Here is a 16,564-nt window from a genome sequence, read left to right as displayed (position 1 = left end):
CTGCTCATAAACTTGTTAAATCACTGCAAACTTAATCAGAAATTGAATTTGGTTAGGAAATGTGTAACTAGCTTTGCATGTCATTTTTATGCCTGATTTAGCATTTAGGCTCCTGGAAGTTATTTTGTTCTGGAAAAGCACAGAGAAAATGACTAAACACCGGGCGGAAACTTAATCAGACTACGCTGAATTGAAGCTGATCCCGAGGCTGAATGAGCAGATTTATATTTATGTTAGTTATGGCTGGAAAATCACGAGCAGCTGAGAAACACATGCAGGCAGGATTATTCAGATGCATTTAATCTTTTAACATGTGCTCAGCTTTGTACAATGGGACATGATGTATTTCAGAAGGATTTTTGGAGAGAATTTAAAGTACAGTATGTTTCTAAACTTGATGGTGCCTAAGGCATGTATAAACTGTTTATAACTCTCTTTATCATTTGAATGACATTTTTTAGTATTAGACGGCATTTGCTTTTCAGACCAGTCACCTTTTTGTGACTTGCCTGACATATATGACATTATGACTTCTTTTATCACTGAAACACGTAGCAGTTGGTGCATTGGGTGATAGTGCACCTGATGGTGTAAGTAGACTGGTGATGCTCTAAAATTATGTTGCTTCGTGACCTAGGTGTGTTTCCGGTAGTTACTCATTACACAAGGTTCATCAGGTTATATCGAACACAGTCATGGACAATTTAGTGTCTCCAATTCACCTCACCCTGCACGTCTTTGGACTGTGGGAGGAAACCGGAGCACCCGGAGGAAACCCACACGGACATGGAGAGAACATGCAAACTCCACACAGAGTGGACCCGGACCACCCCACCTGGGGATTGAACCCAGGACCTTCTTGCTGTGAGGCGACAGTGCTACCCACTAAATTTAATGTGAGTTTTTACATTTTTTTGGCTATTTTAAATTGCCACTAGTTAAGACAGACACACACTGTCCCTCAATTTCTTTGGGTGACAGCAACACACTCCACACCTAATCATAAAATGTTGTTAATAAAAATAAATAAATGTTCATACCTAATATTACACCATCTTAAAAATGCCCAACATCGTAATCGAACCTGTGGTTTTGTTTTGACGTTCATGATTACCTCTAATTGTGATGTTCTTGTCATGGTGTGTATGTGTCTGTGTTTCTGTTTTACAGCCACAAGTTGTTAAGGCTTGTCTGCCTGCTTGATGAACCCAGAAAAAAATCACTTTCATGTGTGAGGCTTTGATTTTTTACAAAGATAAAGAAACCACTATTTAAATTTGAGGAACAGTGAAACAGCAAGACACAGATCAGTCACAGACTCATCATGAATAGTTTTGGTGTGTGCTTAAACATGCCTTATTTAACTTTGAGTCTAACTATGGGAGCAGCTTGTTTGTAAACCCATTTGTTTTGATCGAGGAATTCCTCTGCATGTAATTAATAATAATGAAAATAATAATATTAATAATAATAAATACATATTATTATGATAATAGAAAAAGTATATGACAGAAAGACAGAAATACTAATTATTTATTTATTATGATTTTAACGTCATGTTTCCACACTACACACGCACACACTACATTGATGACAGAAACGGTAGTTACTCATTACACAAGTTCAATATCAAACACAGTCATGGACAACTTTGTATCTCCAATTAACCTTACTTGCATGCCTTTGGACTGTGGGAGGAAATCAGAGCTCCCGAAGCAAACCCACCAGACACGGGGAGAACATGCAAACTCCACACAGAAAGGACCCGGACCGCCCCACCTGGGAATCAAACCCAGGACTTTTTTGCTGTGAGCCACCATGCCTTCCCCAGAAATACTAATTAAAAAAAAGAAATGTGTTCAAGAGAGACAGACGTACAGTCTGGGGCAAGGAGTTCCAGAGCTTAGGCACTGTAGCACTAAAAGATCTGCCATGATTAAGGAGAGCCTAGTATGATGAACAGTGATAAACCTGCCATCAGAGGACCCAAGTGTGAGAGAAAGTGTGTAGGGATGCCACAACAACTGTGAATGGGTGTATAAATCAATTATATACAGGAAGTTATATACTTTCAACTTTGCAGCAACAGTTCTGGGAAGGATCTTTCCTGTTCAGCATGACTGTGCCCCTGTGTACAATGCAAGATCTATAAAGACATGAAGAAAAGCTCAGTTTAAAGAAACTCCAGTGTCTTGCACAGAGCCCTGACCTTTGGAATAAACTGGAACATCATCTGAGGCTTTCTTGACCAACATTAGTGCCCAGCCATACAAATGCTCTTTTGTCTGAATGGGCACAAATTCCCACAGAGAAGTCTGTTTAGAAAAGTGACTAAACATATCTTATAGAGGTTAAACTTTTTAGTATCATCTGCTTTTGAAATGATATGTCCAACAAGCTCATGGTCAGACTTTTGGTTTTGGCCATATAGTGTACTTAACATTTGGATTGCGAATAAAATCTGAAATGGCTCATAAACCAAAACAAAAATTAATTCATGCCACAAACGTGATTACAAAACACCCTGCGTGTTTAGATTCTGTGGGTAGTGTGCTTGTGTGTGTGTGTGTGCATGTGTGTGTTGCACCCACAAGTTGCAGAGGCTTGTTTGGCTGCTCAGTGAACCTGGAAAAAGACACACACACACTGCTAAAGAAAACTGATTCACAAGGAAAAAAGAAAATATCTTGTAGGCTGCTTGTAGGTGTGGTGGTAGGACAGTTTAGTGATTATCACTCATCTCATGGCACGCGAGGAACTCCAGTAACTTTACATGACCTTTTGCTGCGACCTCACCTTACAGGAAACCAGACAAAAGTGAAGGTAAGGTGATAAGACTAAATGCACTACTCCAACATTTTGTGCTCTTAGAGCTATTTGAGGTTCAGTTCCCAGAGTAAGAGCTAGACTATTATTTTATATAGACTAGATTAAACATTAAACAGATTTAATTTTAATTGATTATCTTGATCAGAAGGTCTGGGTGTGAATCTCAGCACTTCTGACACACATCATACGCAAGTTAGATATGGGTAATATGTGTGGAATCAGTGAAAATAATTTATAGTTAACAGGCAATCCATTTTTATTATGATAGGGTTTACAAGATAACACCTCACGCTACGAGTATGTAACGACCCGAATGTAACAGCCACCTGCTGTGGAGATAGGTGGGAGTGGGGGACTCGTTTATGGAATCATGTCCCTCTGCTTGGCCAAATATGACTGGCAGAGGGGGCATGGAGGTGCAGACTGTCAGTCTCGTTGACCGGTAATTGGCTCCAGGTGGATTTGTTTCTATTTATCAATGTTTCACTAACACAGAGTTGCCTGCTGCTCTGTTGGCCGCATGCCTTTCTCTTGGAACCATGATCCTGAGGTCAATTTCATCTAGTTTTCTGCTGGCTGGTGCATAGTGCAAGCATACTTCATCATTTCTGGAAACACAGCAGGTATAACAAAACTACTTGGAGTACTTGGTAAAACTTTTACTTTTACTCTTAAGATCTTTGGTGTGACATTTGATGTTTGTTTTTCATTTAAGTCCTACAGGGAAACATGCATAACTTGGTAGTTGTAAGTGTACCTTAAAACTAAAACAACCCCAAATCAGAAAATGTTGGGACTATGGGAAATGCAAGTACGTACATAAAAAAACAGTGTTTCTTACAATGACTTTTATTTCACTGCAGACTGTATGAACTCAAGATATTTCATGTTTTGTCTGGTCAACTTTTTATTTGTTAATATACATCCATTCCTGCATTTTGGCACAGATGATAGCAAGCGATAAAGTGTTTCAGGAGTTAATTTGTCCCATTCTTCCTGCAAACACGTCTTAGTGTGCAACAGTACAGGGAAACACTGTGTTTTTTTATTTGAATTTTCCATACTGTCCCAACTTTTTACTGATTTGGGATTGTACATAGGATCAGACAGGTGCTTGTTTTTTTTTACTCATATACATTAGGAAAGCAGGTGTTTCCAAATTATGTTCTTCACCCATTTACACTACACATACTTCTATGTAACCCACAGAATGTTAATCAAGTCTATAAGAAATCACACATAAATGCCTTATTTTGTAACAATAACTACAATTATTTTACTCTACTGCTTTAGTATTGCAAAGTTGGATAAAACTACTTCTCATATATCTATTATTGTTTTCAAAAATATGCTTGTTTACTGACTGCCTAAACAACTGTCTTAGGGTGTAATTAACCCCTAATAATAATTTTTGTATACTTTTGTATACTTAGTACAAGGAAACATCAAATAATAGTTAAAGGTAAATTCTTTTGCACTACAAATCCTGTAGACAGAACGCAGGCTGCGTGTAATATTTTAAACTATACATTTAAGCCATTGTATAAGGGCATTGTTGTGTCTGCCCTGTCGGTGCCCTTATGTTCACCCGTACCATAAAAGGAGTTTCCAGTTTAAAAGTGTTTTTGCCTGCACATGTAGTTTTGGCTCGACATTCATCCAGGTACATAATGGAAGCCTTCCAAAACACATTCTTGAGCTCCTGCATCATAACAAGTTGCAAGTATAAGACATTATACAGAGGAATGTTTATAAGAACACAAGTCACGCCTGTTTTCAAATAAAAGCCTGTTTTCACACTCTGCAGATATCCTCATTCTTTTATATGTCAGCAACTTCCATTAGTAAATAGTTTCAATTACAATTCAGCCACACTTACCATATTAAAACAAGTGACAGAATAATTTATTTCACTCCTGTGTTTTGTAAACTACTCAGCATGTTGTTTCCCAATGACTGAAGCCATCTTTTGCATTGGGGAAAATAGTTAAATCTGTTTTATCCCAATGAAATTGTTGAAGGTTCCTGCCTAATAGTTAAAGTTACCAACATAATAAGATGAGGATTACCATGTGCTTTTCTGAGATATGCAAAGCTAGCCCTAACATTTCTTCAAACTGCTGATCATGCAGCACAATATGGTAGCAGAAAGGACTGGGGTGCTTAGGGCTACATTTTGTACATGTAAGATCATAGATGTCTAAGATTAGCTAGTGTCACTTTGACAAATAGGAAACAGGAATGATATCACTACCACTCAGACTCTCAGTATTAAGAAGGATCAATAATCATCCAATCATCTAAAAACTCCCTCAAAGGTGACTAACCAAAGCTGGTCATTTGTGGGACCAACCATGGTGGCATCTGTTAGTATTATTTTCACTAATTGATTAATTCATTCATTGTCCATTTTACCAACGCTTTATCCTGGTCAGGGTTTCAGTGGGTCTAATTCATTGCGCAAAAGGCAGGAGACACCCTGGACAGGTTGCCAGTCCATCACAAGGCACACACACACACCTAATAAAATTTCTAGTAGCTCCAATTGGCCAGACTGCATGTATTTGGACTTGTGGACAGAAACCGATGCATTTGGAGGAAACCCACCTGGACATAGGGAGAACATGCAAACTCCACAAAGAAAGGACCCTGGCCGCCTGGCCAGGAACGCTGTGAGGTAACAGCGTTACCCACTGTGTCACTGTGCTGACCTGTTCCTGCTGCTCTACTACCAGTAGTTGTGTAGCCACAAGACTCTCTTTCTGTCCCACATTATTTTCTTAGTGCACACTATTAATATATTATTTAATATACCATAAGTGATTTGACCCTTTCCTGATTGATTCATTTATTGGACATTTCTCAGAAGGAACCTAAATTAAAGCTAAAAAATAATTAAATTGTAAAACATGATTTCATTGCTCAAGGGCACAATCGTGGCAACTTGGCAGTAGTGGGGCTTAATAGAGTAACCTTCCAAAATCTCAAACGCAAATCTTTCACTGCCCTTGGGCTGATGGACAGCTTAGTTTATGATAGTTTGTTTAGTTTATATATTTGTAGTTTTTCTTAGTTTATTTTAAAAAGCAGGTAAGACTGTAATGACACAGGGAATCAGTAAAGGGGCAATTACTTTTGTTTACAGCAGTGTTTTGGCACAGATGCGTAAACACACCTCCTAAAGCAGGTGAATAACCTGTGCAGTATACGTACAGAAGAAGCACCTCCCTGGGGGCTGGCCATGTTATATTTAACTGCTTTTGGAGTGTGCAGCTCTCCAGTGAGGATTTCTGTATTGATGAATCAAACCTGTGACAGATTTGTGAACGCTGCATTTAATCCGCGGAGAGTCGGCATCTCTATCCAAACCACAGCAAGAATGAAGCTTGAGGTTTTCTCCGCGACTCGGATCCCGGAGAAGAACCCAAACACTGAGGCTGAAATACACTTGGACTCTGTAACGTCCCCTGAAGAGGAGCTGGGCTCGGACGGAGACTGTGCGGCTAACAGCCCGTGGCCAGCAGGTGTTTCCAGTGGCACGTCCAAGCCGTATACGCGCAGACCCAAGCCGCCCTACTCCTATATCGCCCTCATCGCCATGGCTATTCGAGACTCACCTACAGGTCGCCTCACGCTTGCAGAAATAAACGACTACCTGATGAAAAAGTTCCCCTTTTTCAGGGGCAGCTACACAGGCTGGCGGAACTCGGTGCGACACAACTTATCCCTGAATGACTGCTTTTTGAAAGTGTTGCGCGATCCGTCGCGTCCCTGGGGCAAAGACAACTACTGGATGCTGAACCCGCACAGCGAGTACACATTCGCCGACGGTGTCTTCCGACGCAGGAGAAAGCGCATTGGAAACAAGGACCTGAAGGACTTTGACACCAGAGAAGACACCAGAATTCCTCAGCAGGAGATGACCAAAACGAGAAGCACGTTTTCCAGCTCGTTTGCTATTGACAGCATCCTCAGTAAACCATTCAGGCAACCGGATGATGTGAAGGAGCGCGTCCTACCACCCTCAGCATCTAATCTAATGCCACTCATCATGGGCTACCCACTGTCCACTGTACCATTACTACACGTCGGATCTGAAGCCTTGTTTGCATATCAAGGGTACAAGTGGGACCCGTCGGACATTAAATGTGGACCTGATTTCTCGAATCCGCTTAGGGATGTTGCACATCCTCACATTTCTCTTTACGATCCTTGTTACCACAACTTAAGAATTAACTCTTTGATCACCTGAGGGAAACACATACTAACATGTTTGCTGTGTGCACTTTGTGCTGTTAGATGAAATTTGTTGTTGTGTTGCTGTGTTATTTATCCAGTCTGGGAAATGAAGATGCTGGAAAATGTGTGATGCCATGTGACATTGTACTTACTTGCTTCAATTCTGTACATAAGTTCAACATGAATTTTATTTATATACAGTGTATCACAAAAGTGAGTACACCCCTCACATTTCTGCAGATATTTAAGTATATCTTTTCATGGGACAACACTGACAAAATGACACTTTGACACAATGAAAAGTAGTCTGTGTGCAGCTTATATAACAGTGTAAATTTATTCTTCCCTCAAAATAACTCAATATACAGCCATTAATGTCTAAACAGCCGGCAACAAAAGTGAGTACACCCCTAAGAGACTACACCCCTAAATGTCCAAATTGAGCACTGTTTGTCATTTTCCCTCCAAAATGTCATGTGATTTGTTAGTGTTACTAGGTCTCAGGTGTGCATAGGGAGCAGGTGTGTTCAATTTAGTAGTACAGCTCTCAAACTCTCTCATACTGGTCACTGAAAGTTCCAACATGGCACCTCATGGCAAAAAACTCTCTGAGGATCTTAAGAGACGAATTGTTGTGCTACATGAAGATGGCCAAGGCTACAAGAAGATTGCCAACACCCTGAAACTGAGCTGCAGCACAGTGGCCAAGATCATCCAGCGTTTTAAAAGAGCAGGGTCCACTCAAAACAGACCTCGCGTTGGTTGTCCAAAGAAGCTGAGGGCACGTGCTCAGCGTCACATCCAACTGCTGTCTTTGAAAGATAGGCGCAGGAGTGCTGTCAGCATTGCTGCAGAGATTGAAAAGGTGGGGGGTCAGCCTGTCAGTGCTCAGACCATACGCCGCACACTACATCAAATTGGTCTGCATGGCTGTCACCCCAGAAGGAAGCCTCTTCTGAAGTCTCTACACAAAAAAGCCCGCAAACAGTTTGCTGAAGACATGTCAACAAAGGACATGGATTACTGGAACCATGTCCTATGGTCTGATGAGACCAAGATTAATTTATTTGGTTCAGATGGTCTCAAGCATGTGTGGCGGCAATCAGGTGAGGAGTACAAAGATAAGTGTGTCATGCCTACAGTCAAGCATGGTGGTGGGAATGCCATGGTCTGGGGCTGCATGAGTGCAGCAGGTGTTGGGGAGTTACATTTCATTGAGGGACACATGAACTCCAATATGTACTGTGAAATACTGAAGCAGAGCATGATCCCCTCCCTCCGGAAACTGGGTCGCAGGGCAGTGTTCCAGCATGATAATGACCCCAAACACACCTCTAAGACGACCACTGCTTTATTGAAGAGGCTGAGGGTAAAGGTGATGGACTGGCCAAGCATGTCTCCAGACCTAAACCCAATAGAACATCTTTGGGGCATCCTCAAGCGGAAGGTGGAGGAGCGCAAAGTCTCGAATATCCGCCAGCTCCGTGATGTCGTCATGGAGGAGTGGAAAAGCATTCCAGTGGCAACCTGTGAAGCTCTGGTAAACTCCATGCCCAGGAGAGTTAAGGCAGTTCTGGGAAATAATGGTGGCCACACAAAATATTGACACTTCAGGAACTTTCACTAAGGGGTGTACTCACTTTTGTTGCCGGTGGTTTAGACATTAATGGCTGTATATTGAGTTATTTTGAGGGAAGAATAAATTTACACTGTTATATAAGCTGCACACAGACTACTTTTCATTGTGTCAAAGTGTCATTTTGTCAGTGTTGTCCCATGAAAAGATATACTTAAATATCTGCAGAAATGTGAGGGGTGTACTCACTTTTGTGATACACTGTATATGTTAGACTTTTAAACTTTTTTACATCATGTGGATTGAATTTTGTCATCAATTAAACAACTTTCGAAGAAGAACCCTTCCATTGCATCACCGTAATTAATTTTTTGGCACCTATTTTTCATATAATTATTATAATACAATGTAATATAATATAGTATAAAGTGTGTGTGTGTGTGTGTTAGTATTGTAGTGATTGCTTGCAAATTACACAACTAAATATGGTCTCAAAGTGCATCCACATATGTTTACTGATTTCATTTGTTATTAGACTGGGCTAAAATGTGGTACATATAGTGTATATAGTTTGTAATATTAATATTGTTATGTAAATATTTCAGGTTTATCTTCAGTGAGCTGCACCCCACCAGTCTGGTAGAACTGTTAAGTACGTGACATTGGAATACCTTTGTTAATAAAGAAAGAATGCAGAATTGAAATGTCTTTCATTTATCTGTGTCTTTTTGTTTGTTTGGCCTTAGTTTCAATGAATAATTGAGACAAATAGTAGATAGATAGATACTTTATTAATCCAGAAGGAAATTAAGGGTGTATTATTCTGTATAATGATGTTAAAGAGTAAGCAAGTGTACCGTGTAGATAAATGAACCATTAGTCATCATCCATACTGTACAAGATAATTATTTATTAGTAATCTTAAAATGTTACCTCCCCACTCAAACAATACTCAACACAATATACACACACCTTTGTATTAGTCTTCTTTCATTACTGGCTTTACCCGGTCTAATTTTGGACACCAAAATAAAAGTTGTCAGACAGGGTGAACTTTGACACACCTTTTTCTGATGAATTTTTACTGCACTGCCCCAGCATTCCACACAAACCTGTTAAATTAAACGTGTTGTTATTTTTTTTAAAGTCTTTTGTAAATGGTTAATTTTAAAACAACAACTAAGAAAGCTATAGACATTTTATAAGAAATGTCATGTGTTAAAATGTAAATTAATATAAATCTGGAATGTTGGAATGAATCAGTGAGACTAATGATTAACTACATGGAAAATTAAAAATATATATAAAGGCACATTAAATTCATACATTGTAAACTGCTAATGGTTAAGGTACTGGACTAGTAATCAGAAGGTTGCCGGTTCAAACCCCACCACTACCAGGTTGCCACGGTTGGGCCCTTGAGCAAGGCCCTTAGTCCTCAATTGCTTAGATTGTATAGTGTCACAACTGTAAGTCGCTTTGGATTAATAGCTGAATGCCGAAAATGTAAATGTAATTAACACATCAACCCATTTAATAAAATTAAGTAGGTTCCTTAATTAACACATTAAGTCATGATTAGGCAATTTAAGAGCAGTTAAAGTATATTTTAAAAAATGTTTTTCAATATTCTATTTAGGATTGTTGTCAAAATCTATACCCAGTATATTTATAACCAGTGACCAATCTTTTCCAAAATTAAATAAATTAAAAATTGTTTTGCTGTTTTTGTGTTATTTTATATAAAGAAGTCCCTTTTTGTTTTCCAAATTAATCTTTAAATACTGTGTTTGCCATAACATTGACTGTGGACTCCACCTTGTGAGTTTCACAATGAGAAATGGGGTAAGTCTTTCACTTTCATTAGGAGGTATTTTATTTGTATCACAACATCCCAACACCTAAATGCATATTATCAATATGTTTTCAACTTTCAGCTGATTTACAACGTCGGCTATAGATTTACTTTTTTGAATACTTTACATTTTTTTACTCATTTAATTAGTTCAGTTCATTAATAAATATAGAGAAATAATAATGGTATCACACGCATAATAACAGACATGAGAGAATTAATTATAAAACACACAGACACATATACAGTTTGGTCTTTTAATACTGGTAAAACGGTTGCGTTATTTACAAAACACGGTAAATAAACCAATTTTATATGTTGGTTTAGAAATCTGAATCGTCTTTCACACTTGACAACACAAAATGATCATCCCCACACTCACAAAACTGATCTAACGTTATTTACCATTCGAAAAGTGTGCTAGCCAATGTTGCAGTTGAGCATCCAAAACATTTAAGAAGCAATCCAGCATTAGGTATGTAATGAGATGTGTTTTGATTTGTTTAACACTTTAGAATTAAGTTAACGCACTGTAACATTTCTGCTTCTCCAGACTTTTATTTCATTTTCTTTGTTATGGTTTTGAGATCTTATTGCGTTTTATTGTGGTGTTAAAGATGATGACTGTAACTGTAAATGTTTAGAGCTACATAGAAGAGTTTGTATTTTGCATTACAAAAATTCAATTAAACATTTTTTATATTGGAGAATGCACATGATACATCATTCAGTTCTCTGTGCTGAAGAGACTTCTCCAGAGATCATATTAGAGCATATTCAGGTGTGATGCTGCGACCTGCAGGTAGACTAACAGAATAACACACCTGTACAGTGGGGAAGAAACCTGACAAAACTAAAGGCTTAAACCTTTTAGAAAGACTAATGATATGATTTCTATTTCATATCGGGGTTTTTTTCACACAGTTGACAAATGTACACAGATTCATGAATTACACATGTTCAGTTTGTTCGTTTGGTGCTTATTTACTTTATTTTTTTAAACTAGCGTTCCCTGTTTAGAGAGCTCAGGGTTTAAATGTTTTGGTTTAATAAAAACTTTTAAACATAAGTGTTGGAAAGTACTTCCGTTTTTATTACATTTCAAAATATATAGATTTTTAGTTGAAGTTGTTCATTACAAATATGTATTGGTGTATTTAACTAAATGCCACTTGCTTCGTTCATCATCTGCATCAAGATCGTTTAAACAGTAAAACAGCTGCCAGTTAACTAAGTTATTTAAGTCCCAAAACTACTTAAAGGCTACTTCTTTACATTGTGCTACAATAAATTGTGGTGTAAAAATGCTTGTCAACACAGTCCAGCATCTGCATGGTTCTTAAACATGTTAGACCAAGTGTCACCCCTAAAAATGCCAACACACACGATTAGGCTCTAAAGTGTTTATTTCCACTAAAGAATGAGATTATTAATTGACTGGCCAGCCTCAAGACGTTTCTCAATTTCACTGAAGACCACATCAAGCTCCTGAAACAGGCTACTTGTTTTAAAAATTACTTATTTAATACCTCTCATCTTTGCTGAAGTATTTCTCACCACGGGTAAATTAAAAAGGTCCTGTGTAAAGACCGATGATCAGTGTAAAACTACAGAATTAGAAATGCGAAATACAGCAAGCAACTGTTATTTAATACAACGGAAAGTGCACTTAGCACAGGCATCAAAGTACAGTAGCACAAATTTCCTGAACTTCCTTTTGACCGATTGGGCATCCTGAACGCAGAGGGGGTTTAAGGTGCTCAGTGGGAGGTGGAAACCAGTCCGAAAGCTGACCCTGCTTCAGGAGAAAACATTTATCTACATACATCCTTACTGAGCTGCATAAAGTGAGTTTTACAGTGATGATAAAAAGGCTTTCACATTTGTGTCCATAAGATTTACATTTAGTCATATCAAAATATAGGATCATTCAAGTATTTTAAACATAAACTCTTATTATTTAAATATGGTCATCACAACAAACAACAATGTTAATACGTTTTTGTATAATCATGTCTAAGAACAGTTGGTCAAAATGGTCAGGAGTAGGTATACAGTGCAAATTCATGTTTTTGGTCATAATTTCGTAGTTAATTTTGGCCTGAAGCTACAAGCCTTCATTATAATCTATCACATGATTTAACGTTTATTTATTACAACTTTAAACATTTATTGATATTGGTTAAGACTTAGTAGAGACAGATAAATGCATAAAGCAGATCTTCAAGATAAGGAAAAAAAAGTGGGCTTTTGTTGTCAACTGTCATCTTTAACCTGAAGTAAATGTGTTTTGGTGTCTCAACGTAATAATAATAATAATAGGGGTTTAGCTCACATAAATAATTTCCTCATACACTTTCTTGCAGCTCTGTGTCAGTTCAGATATTAAAACTGTAATAGTGCATTAGAGATGATTATTTTTGGTTTTTGCTTCTTTATGAGAAGCCTGAGGGGTTTTGTTTTCGCCTCCGGCCTGAAGTCTGATACTGGGACGCTGTGTGTGGTTCTCAACATGAGTCAGATGGAAAAAGTCTGTTTCCACTCATGTCAAAATCATTTGCAATAAACATTCGATCCCATTTCAGACACACACCCACACACCACACACACAAAACACACACACACCACACACACCACACACACAAACACACACAAACACACACACACACACACACACACACACACAAACACACACACAAACACACACACACAAAACACACACACACAAAACACACACACACAAAACACACACACTTCGCGCGTTAAAACACATCCAGGTAGACTAATTCAACTCTTGCAGATTTCAAGTTCATTTAAAAAACTAAGTGCTTAAAATATATATAAAAAAATAAGGTCTACACCTATTTTGTGCTTGGCATGAAATATTAAACTACACAGTAGTCATGCAATTTTACAGTAATTTACAAACAATTTAGGGCTAGCAATGAGGTTGTAAATTGTAATCATTTTTTCATGCATTTTGTGACAAACTAGCCCATCTTTGCTCCTCAAAGACTAGGCCTTATTGCCTTTGTACCAAAACATGATCGTACATAGGAATAAATTTAACAGTAATGCCAAGAAATGTATTATTTTACTGTAATTTCTTTGGTGGGTGTTAGACCAATGACAATTTAGTTGCAGAAAGATCTAGAGGAGGGTTCCTTTTACAGGAGAGGGAAGGAGGCAGATTTAATCTTTAATGAGTGGTCTGTTCTGCTGGTTTGTTTATTTGAGGGGCCTCACGCACTTATACTGTCTCCTTCTCACAGGGGGGATTATGGATATCCGGTTCAACACAGCTAAAATACCTTCACATTATACAGATTCAATGATCACGACATAACTCGGTCTGTAAGTCTGTCTCTTTCTCACTGACCTTCACAATTTTGAAATAGGAATATGACTGCAATCTAAGGTTGGTTACAAGTACTACATTTTGAAGAGAGGTTCTTCAGTTTTCTACGTTGCTTCAGATCTAAAGATTTTGGACATCACCGATGAAGACGACCACGACAGATGTTTTGCGTGTGCCGCTGGAGTCCAGTTTCACCATGAGGAAAAATTCGTTATCCGCTGAGATCCATCCCGGTTTAACTGGATTTCAGACTGACTCAGGTTGCCAAGCTATTGCAGCCAGCAAAACCAAAACGAGCAGCTCTGGACTGCGTCGAGCCGAAAAGCCTCCCTACTCCTACATTGCACTCATCGTGATGGCGATACAGAGCGCACCAGCAAAGCGTCTCACCCTGAGCCAGATCTACCACTTTCTGCAGACACGCTTCACTTTCTTTCGAGGCTCTTACCAGGGCTGGAAAAACTCCGTCCGCCACAATTTGTCTCTTAACGAATGCTTCATTAAGTTGCCCAAATGTTTTGGCCGCCCTAGAAAGGGCCACTACTGGACTGTTGACCCTGCGAGTGAGTTCATGTTTGAGGAGGACTCGTTTCGGCGCAGACCGCGAGGATTTCGGAGGAAATGTGAAGTCCTGATGAAGCCAATGTACCGCATGATGAACGGCCTCGAGTTCAGCTCTGCCATGTTACCCCAAAGCTTTAACCCACAGAACAAACTGTGTCACACTAACAGCTACAACCTGGACGTGATGTCCGGGCCTGTAGCTGCCAGTGGGTACGACGCGTTAAGTGTAGGACACTATGGACAACACATGACAAATGCAGACTATGGAGCGAACAGCAGTTCAGGTTCCTCATGTCCAACAGGGAGCCCGACCGACTGTCAGTATTCTGGAGCCAGTTCACACTGGTCTCCATCTCCATACCTTAATAAACGCTCGCCTGTCAGTTCTGGTGTTGCAAGGTCCGCAGCACAACAGACCTCATCACCACAGACCTCATCACCACCAGTCTCTTCATTACTCAACTCGATGGAGCGAGTCTATCCACACCCGAACTACAGACCCGGTGCAGACATGAAAGGTACATTAATGCTACAGACATTATTTATTTAATGTACTTATTTTTAGATAATCGAACATGGGAACATGACTTGGCCATAAATATACACAGTTTTACTGAAATAAGAATACAGACTTTGGACAACATTAGCTGTTCATTTTTGTTTTTCCTGTCAAAACATCACGTTTGGGCACAGTAGTAGGTCTATCTGGACTGACTGACTTAAGCTAAAATATACAAAATAGATTTAGTAAAATTAAAAAGATCATTACGTGTTGACATTTCTTTTAAGAACAGATTTTCTGGTAAACAAAATAAATGACTTTTGCATTTTGGCACTCTGCTATTAGAAGCACATTTTTAACACCAATTGCAAAATGTTTTGAGAATGAATGTGCGAGTAATCTGTTCTTTAATTCATATAATAAAATAACAAGCATTTGTAACTTTTTTACATATTAAGACTCAGATGAACGTATTACAAATCAGAAAGTATTTTGTTGAAAACGAACAATTTCAATTCATTTGTTAATTCTTTCAGTGTTAATTAAATACTTTTTATTTATGTATAAATTAAGCAAATAACCCATTAAGTACAGATAGATAGACAGACAGACAGACAGATAGATAACCTTATTAATCCCATAAGGAAAGTCAGTTATTACAGCGGCTCAAGATACATTAAGCAAAATATATTAAAAGTACACAAGTATTAGGTATTAAAGTATACTTTAATGCCTAATACTTGTGTACTTTTAATATATTTTGCTTAATGTATATACACAAGTGTTGTTGTACAACCTATGTAATTAAACAATAAATAAAATATTGACTGTGTTCTTATGCTTTTGATGACTTTACCTCGTTAGCTATAGTCGTACTCGGATAATCTAACTTAAACACGTTTGCTGATATTATGTTTAAATAAATGTTGTGTGTCACATGGTGCATTATTGTGTGTTTTATTGGCAGTGGCTGTACCGCGCTACCAAATCCAAACTTCCCCTGTAGAAGAACAAAAGGACTTGCTTTTGAACTTCAGTGGAATCGCAGCTCTTAATCTACCTAGTAGTGGATAACTCACATCATCATAAACATCATCATTATCATCATCATCACAACCACCATCTTCATCATTATCACCAGAGTGATCTACAGGATGTCAAGCCGTGTGTGATGTAGCTTATTTGTTGTAACAAAAAAACTCCTGACCTGGCTCTTAACGCACATTATATGTATATATGTTTAAAATGTCTGTTGGACAGCTTGTTGACAGCTTTTAATTAGGAGCTCAAACAGCTACTAAATGCAGAAATGACAGAATGGTCGACAATTGTGTTTATTTTTTGGGGGGATTTAAATGTCAACATTTGATGATAAAATGTAGTACATAAGAAAATATTGTATACAGACTTTCCCAATTATATATACATATATATAAATAATTGTTGTTGTTTGATTTGATGATAAAATGTAGCACATAAGAAAACATAAAACATTGTATACACACTTTTCCAAGTAAAACATGTACCATTCATATATATTATTGTTGTTGTTTTGTACATTAATAAGGGATTAATGATTATTAATATAGAACATGTAAACCAGTTATAAAGTATAAAATATTCTGTTTAAACATGTTTTTA

At 38.1% G+C, this 16,564-nt stretch overlaps 2 protein-coding genes across 2 annotated transcripts; both read left to right on the top strand.

Annotated features, from left to right (window-relative positions):
- Positions 1 to 6,208: 6,208 nt before the first annotated feature.
- On the top strand, positions 6,209 to 7,081 carry foxq1b (forkhead box Q1b). The gene has a single exon (XM_063002534.1). The coding sequence runs from the start codon at positions 6,209 to 6,211 to the stop codon at positions 7,079 to 7,081; it is 873 nt and encodes a 290-aa protein (XP_062858604.1).
- A 6,918-nt stretch (positions 7,082 to 13,999) lies between these two features.
- On the top strand, positions 14,000 to 16,100 carry foxf2b (forkhead box F2b). The gene is given in 3 exon segments (XM_063002533.1): positions 14,000 to 14,939; positions 15,891 to 15,993; positions 15,995 to 16,100. Coding segments are annotated over 3 exon segments (1,149 nt in total).
- Positions 16,101 to 16,564: the final 464 nt, after the last annotated feature.

This window comes from Trichomycterus rosablanca, chromosome 9, assembly GCF_030014385.1.
Source record: "Trichomycterus rosablanca isolate fTriRos1 chromosome 9, fTriRos1.hap1, whole genome shotgun sequence".
Lineage (NCBI taxonomy): Eukaryota > Metazoa > Chordata > Actinopteri > Siluriformes > Trichomycteridae > Trichomycterus > Trichomycterus rosablanca.
The sequence above is the reverse complement of the archived record's forward strand: the minus strand, read 5'-3'. Positions and strand labels throughout refer to the sequence as shown.

Bases quoted from the DNA above. Each gene is read 5' to 3' on its own strand.
- foxq1b (XM_063002534.1), top strand. From the start codon at position 6,209: ATGAAGCTTGAGGTTTTCTCCGCGACTCGGATCCCGGAGAAGAACCCA.